Source organism: Labrus bergylta, chromosome 21 (assembly GCF_963930695.1).
Source record: "Labrus bergylta chromosome 21, fLabBer1.1, whole genome shotgun sequence".
Taxonomy (NCBI): Eukaryota; Metazoa; Chordata; class Actinopteri; order Labriformes; family Labridae; genus Labrus; species Labrus bergylta.
The window spans coordinates 4,053,679-4,068,811 of NC_089215.1; the positions used below are offsets into that span (position 1 = coordinate 4,053,679).

A 15,133-nucleotide genomic window follows, 5' to 3' on the forward strand; every position below is an offset into this window, starting at 1 on the left:
ACGACAGAAAATCTAACTTTGTCTCTCCAGAACTGCATGCAATCAACATGGAAATGTCAATTAAGAAATGATATAAACATATAAAAGTATATCCATTTGATTCATGTGTGTGTGTGTTGTTTTCATGTGAAGAGTCTGTTTTTAATGTCCGTATTGAATACATTATTTATTTATATTAATAAAATGTTCCTGGTGGATTTTTTCAAGAAGTGAAAAAACTTTTCTTTTCCAAAAGATTTTTATTGGGAACAAAACTGAAAGTGAATAAACAGAAAATCCAAAGCGTCGATAGGTGTGTTAATTAACAGATTAAATGTGTAATAAAATGAGACAATCATGTCAGTGTGAGGGAGGAATGATTTCACGCTCTCTGAGTCCTGGCTGACGCTCCCTCTGTTTGTTTTTATTGATTCTCTTCTATGTTTTTTAAAACTACATCTCAGATCTATTGACTAAATCACAGCAAGTGTTTATCAGGACCAGCAGCAGGATGAAGAGTGAAGTGCCTGTGATGAAAAAGAGAAATACATTATGGTTTCCTCAATAAATAAGTATACAGCATCAAACATCAATAACAGTCCAATCACACCTCACGTCTCATTACCTTTTATCGATCCATTGTTGGAGAATGAGTTACCTGTCGATCAATAAGATAAAGAAATCCAGATTCAAAACACCAACTTGTACAGTAATGACAAAAAGACTTTTAGCAATTGGAGGAAAATAAATCTAGTATCTCTCGAGGTTCAAATTGGTTACTTCAAATTTAAATCAAATATGCTATTTACAACAAGTTGTGTAGAAACTTGAAACTTACAGTGAGAATTTAAAGTGAACATCTTGAGCCAAATACATTTAAAATCAACTGTTTTTTCAAGTCACAGTTTGTGGATCTCTCAAAGTCAAACTCTCCTAATGTATAAAAGCTGTTTAAGTCGAGGACTAGAGAAAAGAAGAATTACATACTCACTGCTTATTTTGGTGACACCTATGCGTTTTTAGATCATGGCCCTTACGTGGAAATTTATATGCAATGTGAAGCCAAGCGCTCACTAAAGTGCTAACATCAGCCTGCTAAAAAAAAAAAAAAGCAGGCCACAGGCAATTGCAATAAACCTCTTGCACTAAATTCATTTGAGCGATCGCGAGGGGAGAGGGGTTGGAGGTGTGTCGTTGGAGGAGAGCGGAGGCTTCTGTATGGAGGCGGTGTGACCAAACAGCAGTTTGTTTTGGTTTCATGCTGGTGCTCAATGCCAACATCTACTGGATCAAAAAATCCAATATTCTTAATTTATACTCAAAATATTCAAATGAAGGTGTACTGTACCTTTAAGCTGAAACTCAGCAGTAAGGATCCCTCCACTTGGTTCTGCCTCAGATGACGGACTTCTCACAGAGCACGGGCTCTACAAGGAAAGATAGGTAGAATCTGTTTACAAAAGGACATTTACTTTATACATAACATGAAGAATAATTGCTTTCTACGCTTTTGCACGAGTAGTGATACGTTTTGGGTAAACCAGCAACTGCAAACTCAACAGAGCTGACGTGGGGAAGCAGCCAAAGCAAGCTACATACTGCAAAGTGTTGCAGAGTGTGCAAGAAAAGTTTATGATGCTAAAGATAAAAGGGAAACTGCGTTGAGAGAACAAGTGGTCGAAGGTGAAGACAAACACTGATAATTGTTCAGGAGACTCAGCGCTGCAGGAGAAAACTAAAAATAGGCAGTAGTTGAAGGACAGAGTGTGGAGATAACGCACTCGGGCAGATTTGTTTATGTAGAAGGCTATTTACAGTATCCATAAGCCTTACTCCACCTTTAACAAATCATTGTCTTTGATACTGTCAGTTTCTCTTGACTTATAGACATCATAAGGACTCTGCTTTTGTGTACTTACTCTCACAACCAGAAGAGGGAGACATACGTTCTGTACGGTTGGTTTAAATATGGGTAAAAAGCAGCAGAATATGGAAATCTTCATAGAGGGAAATGAAATCAAGTACAGCACCAGAGCAGAGGTAACGAGCTACCTAGCAACCCTCCACCACTGGAAAATATTTAAAAACAATAATTGGGTTTTAATCAGAGAAATTAATGAATATACGGCGATTAGAGAACAGTGTTTGTACTCACAGGTATACAGTTGAGTCTCTCTCCATCACACACCGTGACCTCACAATGAAGCCAGACTGTAGAAACCTTCTCCAGACGTTGGAAGCGGAAAGAGTTGAACTTGAACATGGAGCGGCTGTCTTTGGCGTTCTCAAATATAGTCACAGTGGTGTCAGAGGGGCAGCTGTTCGAAAAAGAATAAAACCTGTTTTATCAGCAAGTACGCAGGAGGGAATAATACCAACACACCAACAGGCTAACAAGCAGCGAGTCGGTCCGATCCATGGTGTGAAGTCCAACCCCTCAAAAACCCAAAGCCTGAGGTTGATCGCTCTGACTTTGAACAATATACAACGTCAGTTCAGTTCAAAACGTCTCTTATGAAGTTCAAGCCTGAAGGTTTTAACACTGTACCTGTTAAAGATGAGACTCCATCTCTTCTTGTCTGTAGAGTAAGGAGTGGGAGTGGCCCAGCAGTTGTTTATTACAACTTTAAATCTGAGGGGCACAGACGATCACAATGAACAGATTAAAATTCAAAGGAGTCAAGATGCTTTTTTAATTAACTTGTATACATTCATAGTCATTATTTCTTTATCCTTTTGTCTTTGGGTTTTTGAAGGTAGAGTCAGTAGCGTTGTTTGTTGCCGCTTGTTAATCACAACATTCAAACTGGGCCCCTCCTGGTTTAATCGCCACACTCACTGCAGGATGTAGTGTGTATGTTTACACACTACACAAGCTAACCACCGGTGTCCAGCACCTGTCTGTCCCACAGAGAGCAGGCCAACTCTGCGCCGACAGATGAAAGCCGACCGACGGTTCATCCTTGTTTTGGAACGAGATTCAACCGCTCGGCCTTTTGCCTCATTGTGATTACAAGTGATGAATTTATTTTCTAGGAAAACGCTACTGACTGTACCTTTAATAGTATAACTGACATACACTTGAATGCCATTTTAACATGACCCCAGGGTTAGTGGCTGCCACCTTAGTCAAGGATTGTTAAGGTCTGATACATTTTTCTTTTTAAATCAATAACTATAAGCTTATATAAAAAAATATATAGAAAAATATTGAAATTTGTTAATATACCTGTTACTTAGTCCTTTTGCCTCGATGCCCATGAAAACTTCAGAGCCGATCTCAGACGTGTCGATCACGTAGGGAGCGTCCCTGGCATACAGGAACTTTGAATTCTACAAAACGTGTACATATGTACAAATGTTTGCATTTCTTTACCCGACCAGGGATGACACTATTTGAATGTAATGGCTCCGAGAAGTACATAAAATAACTTTGAACTATATTTTCATGATTTCAGACGGTTATTCTGGACAGAATGTTTCAAATTATAATCCAAAAAAATTTGCATTAAATGTGTTGCAACAGGCATCCTCTGGTGAAACTGAGTGTTTGAGTGTCTTCTTACCGTGAACACACTCATAGACAACTGAGATCTAAAAGTGCCTAAACTCCCGTTGTTGACATAAACTGTAGCCACTCTGGAAAAAGCAGAGGGTTTAGTAAAAACGCTGCAAGTCTTTGGGTCAGAATGCACAGATTTTCCACTCAGTGACTGTGGACGCCTCGTGTCCCCGATGGATGCTTACCTTTGGCTGAAGACGGCGTTGTTCACCAGGTAAGCTGCTCGGTAAATGCAGCTGAAGGTGTAGTTCACCGGCTGGTTTCTGACTGTGAGTGAAGTATCGTTGGACACAATGGAGTTATAGAAGATGTATCTGGGGTCTTTGCCGGGTATGTACTGTCGAGAACAACAAAGACCAAAATAGAAAATATTTGATTATGACTATCAGTTAGTGTTAAAAGCACTTTTACTCAGTCTTGTCTTGAACTTGGCGGACTCAAACAACGTATAACTTTCATTATAATTGTATTTTTTTCAACTCGATTATGGCCGCACCCTTCCCCATTGTTCCGGTCTTAATGAGTGACACGACCCCCGTACACAAGATGATGATTCTCATTGATATTTATGGTCTTGGTCTTGTCTCTGTCTCGCCATGCCTTGGTTTGGTCTTGTCTTGGTCTCGTTCCCTAAATGTCTTGGTCTTGTCTCAGTTTTGCCCTGCCTTGGTTTGGTCTTGTCTCAGTTTTGCCCTGCCTTGGTTTGGTCTTGTATTGGTCTCTGAGCACTCTGGTCCTGGTTATGTTTTGGTCTTGGTTAATGTGGCCTTGAACACAACACTACTTTAAATACAAAAACTATTGCTTTTTTGCCTTTATTGGAAAGGACAGCTGAAGAGAGACAGGAAATGTTGGGAGGAGAGAGTGGTGGATGACATGCAGCAAAGAGCTGAGGTCGGGTTTGAACTCACAACCGCTGCCATGAGGACAATAGCCCCCATACATGGGGCGCGCAGTGGAACCGCTACACTATCTGGCCAAGAACGGTACAACACTGTTCTCAGAAAATTCCTGATTTCACAGAGATAGTTAAGTTTGATATGCAAGCAACCTCAGGAAAACTTAAAATTTCTAAATGCAGAAAAGTATCAACTGTAGCTTTTATATGATCTACTACATCAAAGGTTTATTTCTATTACTTATTTGTTTATGCCAGAAGGCATTCAGTTGGTTCACTTGTTTCTAATATTTTTGTCATTATGACTTTTTGTGGATGATTTTCTCTGTTGGTGTGATGCTCGCTTTGTAAAACATTTTAGAAGAAAGATGATTGTGTTGTTTCTTATATGCTTTGAGGTGTGCACTGATACATGAGAGGCACAGTATGGGGACTTCAGTCATTGATCTCAATCATGTTTGGGAAGGTTGTTTTTAAGTCAAGACATAAAAAAAAACTACCTCTGGCATTCATTTTCTTCCTCCTCATTGCCTCACCTCAGATAGAGTGCCGCAGTACGAGTGGTTTTTAGGAGTCAGGTCTGAGATGACGAAGCGGAAGTAGCCCGGGCTGCGTATCCCAGAGTAACAGACCCCACCCAGAGACAGCTGATCAATCTCCCAGCCGTACGGACACTCGGGGACATTTGCGATGATGGCGTTGGGGAAACATGACACCATTACATAGTCTGAAATAATAAGACGCAATCAAAGATTTAAAAATGTTTCCTTCTTTCTGAATCAAAGGTCCAAGAAAAGATGGTGATGTTTGTTTTACAGACTGTCAAGGTCCATTGAAGAAACTTGTAATATTGGAAAAGTTCATATTAATTATTTTCATTATGTAAAAGATAAAAGGTGTTGATGTTACCTGCTTTTTGGGGCGAGCATGTCCATGCAACAGGCAGAAACAATAATATAGCACCAACTGAAGCCATACTGTGAGGCTGCAGAGACAAATGTAAGAATTCAACCAAAACAGAAAACACCTTTGGACATCCATTTCATAAGACAGGTGTGTAGGAGAGCATTGTGTCCATCCAAACTTTAAGGTAAACTCCTGCCCATTGTCTTACTTGCAAAACAAACATTTATTGGCAATGTTGCGGTACTAGACTGACTGGACTGTTGGCCTGAAAGTGCTGGAGTTTACCTTCAAGAATTCAACCGTAGCAATGAGAAAACATTCAAGGACAAGATGTCATGATGATAAGGTTTCATTAAAAAAAGACTCACCTGTAAGGGAACAAACACCTTCCAATGGTCTGATGTCAAATGATCTTCATGGCTCTTCAACCGGTTACCTGCACCGTGGTTTTACGACAAACATCTTGACAACTTGTGGAGGTATTTTATACTGTCATAGGTGTAGGTTATCGACTCCCCCCCCTCCCCTGATTCTTCTTACCCAACTTTTCCCCCCTGGCAGGTTTGTTTAAAAGCTCTATTGTGGAGCAGTTAACAAAAGCTCTCTGTGCTGCTCGGACATTGACTTTTAAATGATCCAACATCTCACGGGATTAACACTCAAGGGTGCTTCAGTCACCTTTTCTAGCGATGGACAGTCAGGAAATTTGTCAGATTTCTTCAGCTGACAGCGGACATTTTAGGGCTAATGGAAGGGTGCTCTCTGGCTTCATGTAGATTTAGCGTCAACAATATTGCAGAGTAACGAAAGACAGAAGTTTCCACTATTTAAAGTGCAATATTGAGTATATAGTGTTCTGAATTATTTAAGCATATTCTAAAAAAATATGATTTAAGTTTTATCAAACAATACCTAAAATGATTCAAAATCTGAGAAGTTTAATTTATGCCTCACCAATATAAAAATAATTCACAGTTGCTATGATCCTAGACGTTGGCTCAGTAGCCTTTTTTATTCACAGTTGATTGGAGATTTGGCGGAAAATCTCGTATTTACTGTCTAAAGAAAAGGGTCAAATATTAACCTATAGTCACACAGACTGTTGGCATAGCTTAGCATAAAGACTGGAAACAGAGGGAAACATTAAGTCACCCTGTATGAAGAAAACTGTGACCTACAGGAATGATAATTAAGGCAACAGTCAAGTGTCAAAAACTGCAGTTCCTCAAACAGCCATATGGGGCTATCTCCAAAAGTGAGTCGAACTCTGTATACCGACATGTTTAAGTATCCACCTTTAGAGCAGAAATACTAACCTATACTTGGTCACTAGAGCTGATTTCCCAATTTATGACATCAGTAGCAGGTGGCCATCCTGTTGTCCAAAAATAGTCACTTCTGGCTCCTAAAATTAAGTTGGAAAAAGCCATGATGGAAAGCTTGAGGTTTTAAAACTGCTTACCAGAAACTATGGGCTGATATTAGAGTGGGCACGTCAACTAAGGTCTATGGTCCCAAGTTAAGACATTTGAATTCCATTATGTGTAAAGCTTGCGTGATAACACTTTACCTTTGGTTGGTTCAATCCATGAAAAAGAAATGTCTTAAAACAACAATGTAAGGTTTTATCAGAAGTTATGTACTGGACAATTTATGGCATTGAGCACTAACTTCCTTTTCAATCTTGTAACCTGCTCATAATTTGTGGGCTGTTAAGTTGCTGTCAGCTGTTCCTTTAGCTACTGGAAGAAGCCTGGTTGCCTCTTTACCGTCTTTACGGTCTCTATGCTATGCTAAGCTAATAGATGAATATACAAGTTGTATTGGCTTTTGCATTTTAACCCTCTTGCAGAAATTTGGAATTCCCTTAAAATCACCTAATGCATCCTATCAGAAAATGATATCCCTTTTGCACACATGTAACTTTGATTTCAATAAAGTCAAAGCCAAATTTCTGAGGACGGAAACTTTCCCTGTTCTTTGTCTTTTGTCCTGTTGACTAAAGAGGACAAATTATTTGGAAAAGAATACTGTTTAAGGATCTAAATAGTGCAAACAGACATGTATAGATAGCTTCAAAATGTGATTGCAGCTCAGATTAGTCCAGCATACACTGGTAACTAGTGTTCTTGAGCAGACATGAGAGGCCTGTGTTTTACCTCATTCAGTAATATAAGGTTTCTCACAGTCTTGTGCTTTTAGACATCACTTTTGTCCCATCAGCCTTTCAGCTATGAGTGACATTTGAGTTCTTTCTGGACGAAACAATATAATTTGTTTTTGATATAATACTGCCAAGAGTCTCTGAAGCTTTAGTTTCTTTTTTAATAATGGATGTTATATTTATATTTTGTATTCTCTATTATAAGGTAATAATGAGCTAGAAAGAAGGACAGGGCAAAAAACATGTCAGTATCATGAAAGGTGGATATGCTGCCAATGCAACAATTAAGTTTGAAATCGTCGCTTCTTTAAAGTTGCGATCAGAAACCTCCGAGACTAAATGAAGAGAGCTGTAAAATGATACCAGAGAGGTTAGACACTAATGTCCTCCATGGAACAATTCAAGTCACCCATCAATTGAAGGGGCAAGCTGCAGACGATTAGCATCTGAATGGAGCTGCGGGGGAATTTGTAAGGGTTAGTCCAAGGAAGATACCGATCTAGGAACGAGTCAGGGGACAGCTAACGTTACAGCATCTGGTGAGGCTAACAATGAGGAGCCGCAAGATTCCAACATGTTAGGTAATGACGTTCTGCGGTCCAAGAAACGTGCTCAGAGGAGGACAGCATGTGTCTGTATGGTAAACCTTGAACCTCAGGACCCACCACCAACTCCTTAATGCGAAAACGCAACACACATTTCTGAAAGTTTTCAATCTATCAGATTTATTAAAATGAGTAATACTCCATTTTGGATCGTACAAAAACAGTATAACACATGTGACAGAGAGAAGAGACTGAAAACAACAAACATGTTTAACTTTTAGCAAAGTAGAAGGAAATGTTTGGGCTTCAGCCACTCCACAAATAGAGGTCGGTGCTCTCAAAGAAGATCTAAGAAGTTCGAAAAAGAAGTGGATACCTTCTTTAAGAAAGGAACCAAAGAAAATACTGGAGCACACAAATCACTTAAGGCAGATTTAATGAAGGTACAAAGGACTAACGTTTCAACGCCTTACTGCATCTCTGTCAGTCAGCATTAGGAGGTTACTTTTATATTATAACAAAGTAACTCTGTTTTATTTTCATCCACAACCAAAACTTGGATTGTAAAAGTAGACAGAGAAAAGGTCACGTCCAAACAAATGCTCATTTGTGTTTAAACTGTGTAAAATCCTGACACGCTTGTGCAACATTTCCTGACATGTTCTCCACAAGAGAGCAGCAAAACCTTCTTCTTCTGTACACTTTTCTCTGTAACATGCTTTCATCATTGATTAGGGATCACCTTGACAGAGTGGTTTGCATTCAGAACATTTTTATTTTCATCCAACAAAGAGACATACATAGACATAATCACAGATCACTAAATGCGTCATATAGAGATACTGCACGAGACACAAAGAAATCCCTGAGCCCACCTACACAATAGTGCTTTTGTTAAAATGTACAAAGTGAAAAAAATAACAAAAAACAGGGCGTCTATAAAACTCTTCAAATAACATGTAATATAACATTTTTGGAAATACATATGTTTTTATGTACAATCATATACAACATATTTACAATAAATAACGGCATTGTTGAGGCGGGCGTCACTGTTTGGGCACTTGGCAGGTCCAGTTTGGCTCTTCTGGCTGGTAAATAAAATCTCTCCTGAAAGACAAAAACATGCGGTGAGGTCGTGTAGACATGCCATTTATCACACTTACTTAACCTCCCTTACTTAAAACTTTACACAGATTGGTTGCTTGTTTGTTATTACTTACTCTCTGAGGTGTGGTGCACTGTTTCCACGACACAGCAGCCCTTCATCACAAGGACAAATCTGGTTTATGCTGAACGCCAGGCCGCCATCAGGAACATAGCAGCTCTCGCCACGGAGCAGGCGTCTTTTGCACACCTGTTCGCCATGGTGACGAGCGCAGCACATGGACGCACCGCAATCTCTGTCAACTTTACATCTGGCACCTGGATGAAAAAAAAAAACACTGGTTGTTAAAATCCGGTTGCGACAAATTTCCAAATATGAGACTTTTTTTTGGTATACTTAAAGGACTTTGACTACTTTGTTTACGTCTTACCCTCTTGGCCGTTGGGGATGCTGCGGTGGCACTTTCCAAACATGCAGCTGAGTCCGCGGACACACTGGGCGTCCCTCCGACAGTAGTGGCCCTCCCCTCGCAGAGGAACGCAGAGACCAAAGTGTCGATCGCAGGAGAAGCCCCGCCCACAGGCCCTGTCCTGATCGCATACAGCCTGGAAACAAACGAGGGGAAATTGTTAAAAACCCGACAAACACTCATGTCACTCAAGTAAAGCACAAGTTGTTAAGCACAACTTAACATATTCTACGTATCACTACTGGAATTTCCTGAGCATGAAAGTAATATTCATCTGCACAAACAGATTGTTTAGACATTAAATAAAGGTGTTAACTATTAAAAAACTTGCATGCCTAGAATCCAGTAGTAACTTACCGTGATTGGTTTGGTTGCAGAAATGTTTTCTCGAAGTGCCTTTGCTCCTTCTTTGGGAGGGCTGTGTGGCATGTTGAGCATCCAGGCCCAAATACGAGCTTCGGCCCAAGAGAAGCAGAGAAAGAGGCAGAGCATCCACAGGTTCCACGACATTTCCACCAACCGCGAGAAAAGAAACAAATCGATAAAAACAAGACGGAGTGACGGTGTTGAACTCAAAGACAAGGCGACTGGAAACAGAAGAAAAAGAGGAGCCGCTTTTCTTGTCTTTTAAGGGCCCCAGAAAAAGATGTACAGTAGCGTCAGGACAGCAGTGATCCATGCAGTGACAGTGGCAGCCTCTTCTCCCAGCGTGGCTTTTATAGGTCACAGGGGTTTTATCCCCCCCAAACCTGACTGTTTGTCCAAGCAACAGGGTAGGAGGAGACAATTAGTTGTTAATGGATTAACTAAATTGCTCGGGTAGCCCCCTGCAGACAGAATATAGTGGCAAAATGACCAGTCATGGAGCAGGGAGAAAGCAGGGAAAGAGGGGGAGATGGGGCGGGGAGGGGTAGGGGAGGGGAGGGGATTGATGGACGTGATGGCTGACAACAGCTTCTCACAATAGAGCCGAGACAAGCACCACCTCTGTGTGGTTATCTCTGCCAGACTAACAAATGAGGAGGACAAAGGCAGACAAATGCATGACATGTTTTCTCCACTAAATGAGTGACACTCCTGGCCCCCGAACACTGGGCAAACACCGACCTCGACTGCCCTGTTGGCCCCTACCCTATCCCACTTCAGACCCCATGCTGAGAGCAATTTGCAGAAGTGCACCCTGCAGACGACCCCATGATCTCATTAAATGTAATTACCATCAGCCATTAGTTCTCAAGGGGAGACGGGGGAGTGAGTGCAGGCAGAGAAAATACTTGAGGAATACAATGAGATTGTTTTTGCATGTTTTTCTCACAATTTTTGGTTGTTTTCGTTACTTACCAGATTTATAAACCACTGCCATACAACAAGAGGGATATTCAAACTTAACGACTTAAGGTCAAGTCATTTTGCAAAGTTTGGAAAAACGTTATTGGCACAGCAAAAAAAACAAACATTTCTGTGGTTAGATATCATACTTTTAAGAAAAATAGAGAAATTTATCTGGCAGTAACATATCTGGGTTTTATCCTCAAGGAGTTTCTTTTATCATGGCCTAAGTTTGCCTGAAATGTTTATCGTTGGTAATAATAAGTAGTTGTAATCACTGGCATCCTTCTCAGCTTTGTTTGGATATGAAAATTAAATTTAGAAGAAGAAACATTTGGAACCAGGAAGAGTATAAAATGGTTCTGGCATATTTGGGTAAAAAAAACTTTAGTTTTAAGGCTTAGAAAATGAAACACAGTTAACCAAAAGAACCAAGGGCACCACGGAGCATCCCTCCTGAACTGTCAAAATTAAGAGTCAATCAGAGTGGATGCCAACAGTGTAGCTTGTTATATAACTATAACCATGGTAACTTCATTGCCAATTATGTCTGGAGCAGAGAGCCTCGCAGGAGCTGACACACTGGAGTGGCCCTGCCCTGTTTTTATGCCGTTTGGTTTCACCCTTCTCAAGTTCAATCACAGTTGGATTTGTGTAGAACCGGTGTGTTAACGTTTACACCCTGCCCTATTGTGATTCTTGCATTACTCTGAACAATGGCATCAGTTTTACAAAAGTAAAACCGATACTCTGATACACAAAGAAAAACTCCAGTCTGGACATGGTATTGAGTCTATTTGGAAGACATTGTTCACCCTGCGTGCATTTATGTTACTTTCCAGCCATCTGAGATATTTCAGATACATCCAGGTACATGATGATTGTTATTAACACAGAAACAGCCATGATGACTGATGAGCCCTCAACCACCAATAGTCTCTGCAATGGTGTCAACTCTAGACAAAACCAAACTGAGTATTTTAAGTAGGTAAGACAGTGTATGACATGGATGATGCCTTGTTTTTGGCTTAATGTCTGAAAGGGCAACTGAGGGTAGTGTCAAGGAGTTTTTTTGAGAAAAGAGCTCAGGGCTCTATAAGTTTGATCATTTGTATCATTCAGGTGGGCTCACTGGCCTTCATAGACCTGGTGCCATACTGGTTAATCACACTGGAGTAACACTTAGTCCAATGATATCTAAGGCTAAGACTCTCCAATTTAGAGCAACTATATTTTCAGTGACGATAACTTCTTTGTTAACTCAACCAGAATACCTTCACCAACCATTAGCGTCCACTTTCCGAAATCAACATTCAGTATCTTCACTCCGACTAAGATGCCTGAATGATAGTAGTTTACATTTTCTCTGTGGCAGACGGCACAGATTGGTAACGTAGATATCTCAGGTAGTTAAGTCCTTATCAAAACAGGCTAACACAGACTAATGACGTAATTGGCGGTCAATTAGTGGGCACAATGGCAGAAGGTGGATCAATTAGCAACATGCAGATAAGGCCTGTAACATGATTATGCAACCATGTGAAAACCATTTGAGGAAGTGAGGAATTCAGTACAGAATCAGAAAAAAAAAAACAAGAAGTTGTGAAACTGCATCTGTGTCAGCTGTATCTTGTCTGAGTCCGACTCAGTGTGAGTGTGTTTCAGTGTTTGAAGACCCTTTAGCAGTTAGACTGGGAATAATTCAGTCTCTGTTTTGAAACTTCTGAGTTTTTAAAATGTATAAAATATCATCCCTTCCAAATAAGGTGCTTCCCGATTCTTGCAGTATGAGATCGACAACTACAGGCTAAACTTTGTTGCACACTGCTCCAATCATGTATTCTTGTTCTATGTCCATTCTTACTGCAAGATATCCCGCCTCTTATTCACCAAAAGCCAACAGCAGATAACTGTCTCCAAACACTCCTTAACGTGCTCCCCCGGTGTTAATGACTCTGCTAATGACGCTCGTAATGAATGCGCTCACTGTCACAATCAACATTGCTGAGGGTCTTGTAATTAGGGGCTAACAAAAACAACGGGCAGGGTGATGTTTGGCCATTGTAATGGACCTTGACCCCCCGAAGGGAGCTCTGAATGAATGGTGGAGGACCCGAGGAGTCCGCCTTCCAACCGCCAGAAAAACACGGTCAGTGCAGGGATGGCTGGACGAGCCAACAAGGTGATTGTGTATTCAGAGTTCTGCAGAATAATGAGGTACATTCTTCAGGATTAAATATGAAATGTTTAGTTTTGCTCTGCTAGAAAAACAGAGCCTGTTGTTTTTGTGAGACAGAACACAACTGAATATTTAGGAAAGTAGTTAAGATGATTGAAGTATTTGCTCTTGTGTTGCTTGCAGGCACATTTCACTGAGAGAAATGAACAGATGTTGAACGTGGGAAAAACTTTTTTTCAAGTTTGTCTGGCAAGATATTTGAGATACAGACTGTTTCAAACTTGACTTAAATTTAGATGCTCATATTTAGTTGTTGACGTGAAAATAGGTTAAGAGCACGGAAGGGCCATTGTTCTCCATTCTAGCTTTAAAGGGGGTAGAGGCAGCACCAATTTTTGCAACATAGCAATAATGCACCCAAAGCTAGGGTTGTAACTTCTCTTACCCCCCATTATAGCTCACTGGTTATGTCTTGTTCAGAAACAAAGGCCGCCAAACACCTTATTGCAGCAGACACCTTAGCTGGTGAAAATATGGAAATGTTTAGTAAGTTAAATATCCAGATATTTTGTTCAGATGTTATTTGGGATGGAGCAAAAAAGAGAAGAACAATTGGTTGGCCGGAAACTGCACTCAAGAGGAGTGCTTCTGTTTTGTTGCTTTCACACATCAGCAACACTCCTGAAAACCTCCTTAAATTCAGGGTGAGCTGCATGTGTGAACAAAAACAGCCACATTTTTCAGTCTGACTTTACACAGAATTTTTCTTGCCAGTTTAGTCAATTTCCCATGAAGTCGGGGTTAGCCCATGTGAGAACACAGCAGGAAATATTCAGAAGAATTCACCATGAGCAAGTGGGAGGAGGTGATGACATTTTTATTCGGGGACCGGACCAAAACCATAAACTGTTAACTGCACAATGAGTGTGGTCTCCATGCACATAATGAAACTGCTTCATTATGTGTTCTTTCGGCCAGTAAGTTCTACTCTTCTCTACTGCGGATATTGTGAGAATGTCAAATGACACATATCGTTGATATTAATGCCAAAAACTGTCATCATAGCCACAAGCTCTGTTGCTACACCCATCACTTCCCCATCTTTCTTTTGTCTTGCCTCATGAGCCCCCCTCGGCAGAGATACTCTCCCACAGTGAGGAACATGTGTGAAACGTGTGAAAAAGTAACTCAATAAGATGTCAGGGGCTAAATACCGAGAGTTTTCTTTACATTTTCCGGAGTGCATATGTTAAAATCACTTTATTTAGGTATGAAGCCAAGCTGGCAGCTCTATGGAAGTGTAATTGACATATTGAGGTTGACGTCCTAATTGACCCCCCAGCTGTTTAGGAAAAGTGTATGAAAATGGCAACCATTAACATGAACAAATATAATGTTAACATGCTGTTTCCCCATTTTAATCATGTTCAAATTTGTTACTTCACAACTCAAAGTACAGCTGTGGCTGGTGGCAGAGGTTTAAGTTTTGCAAATATTTAGAAATTATCAGTTTTGAAATGGGAATATGAATTCCTCCACTGCACTTCCTGCCAATCCCACCATTAGTTATCCAAACACTTTGGACTTAAGTGGTCCAACATGAGAGCTACTCAGTGTTTTTGTTTTTCTGGCTACAGTTCTGTAAGGTCTACTGACAACCACATCAGAAGCTGAAAGGGTTTATAGTTGGTTTTGAATGGTTCACACGGACGAGCTACCAAAGAGAGGAGGAGTACACAACATCGTTTAGTTAAGGTATGAATGCAGATGTGTTCAGGCTTTCCCTGATGACATTGAACAAGTTGCATCAAAGTAAAGTAGAAACCACAAAGTTCAAACATTCTGACCTCTTCTTCGCTGACAAATCAAAGTGTTTAAAGTGCGTGTGAATGTCACATCGTAATGTTGGGAGAGTCGGTTGAAAAGTGGAAAATTAGAGGGATGATTCACAACAAAGGTAGTAACATTTACTCCGTGTATCCAGCCCAAACATT

At 40.4% G+C, this 15,133-nt stretch overlaps 2 protein-coding genes across 3 annotated transcripts; both read right to left on the bottom strand.

The window, feature by feature from the left end:
- Positions 1 to 211: 211 nt before the first annotated feature.
- Positions 212 to 5,801, bottom strand: tectb (tectorin beta). The gene is made up of 11 exons (XM_065950030.1): positions 5,714 to 5,801; positions 5,349 to 5,424; positions 4,976 to 5,166; positions 3,727 to 3,878; positions 3,546 to 3,618; positions 3,209 to 3,312; positions 2,528 to 2,611; positions 2,135 to 2,297; positions 1,328 to 1,406; positions 605 to 637; positions 212 to 506 (listed from the first exon to the last, which is right to left on the bottom strand). The coding sequence occupies exons 2-11, from the start codon at positions 5,413 to 5,415 to the stop codon at positions 433 to 435; spliced, it is 1,020 nt and encodes a 339-aa protein (XP_065806102.1). The 5' UTR covers positions 5,416 to 5,424; positions 5,714 to 5,801; the 3' UTR covers positions 212 to 432.
- A 2,476-nt stretch (positions 5,802 to 8,277) lies between these two features.
- Positions 8,278 to 10,435, bottom strand: LOC109981824 (dickkopf-related protein 3-like). Of its 2 annotated transcripts, XM_065949955.1 has the most exons (4): positions 9,989 to 10,434; positions 9,593 to 9,767; positions 9,278 to 9,479; positions 8,278 to 9,164 (listed from the first exon to the last, which is right to left on the bottom strand). In XM_065949955.1, the coding sequence occupies exons 1-4, from the start codon at positions 10,139 to 10,141 to the stop codon at positions 9,104 to 9,106; spliced, it is 591 nt and encodes a 196-aa protein (XP_065806027.1). In that variant the 5' UTR covers positions 10,142 to 10,434; the 3' UTR covers positions 8,278 to 9,103. The 2 variants fall into 2 exon arrangements, with proteins under 2 accessions (XP_065806027.1, XP_020486441.1); XM_020630785.3 differs by lacking the exon at positions 8,278 to 9,164 and having other exon boundaries at positions 9,274 to 9,479; positions 9,989 to 10,435.
- Positions 10,436 to 15,133: the final 4,698 nt, after the last annotated feature.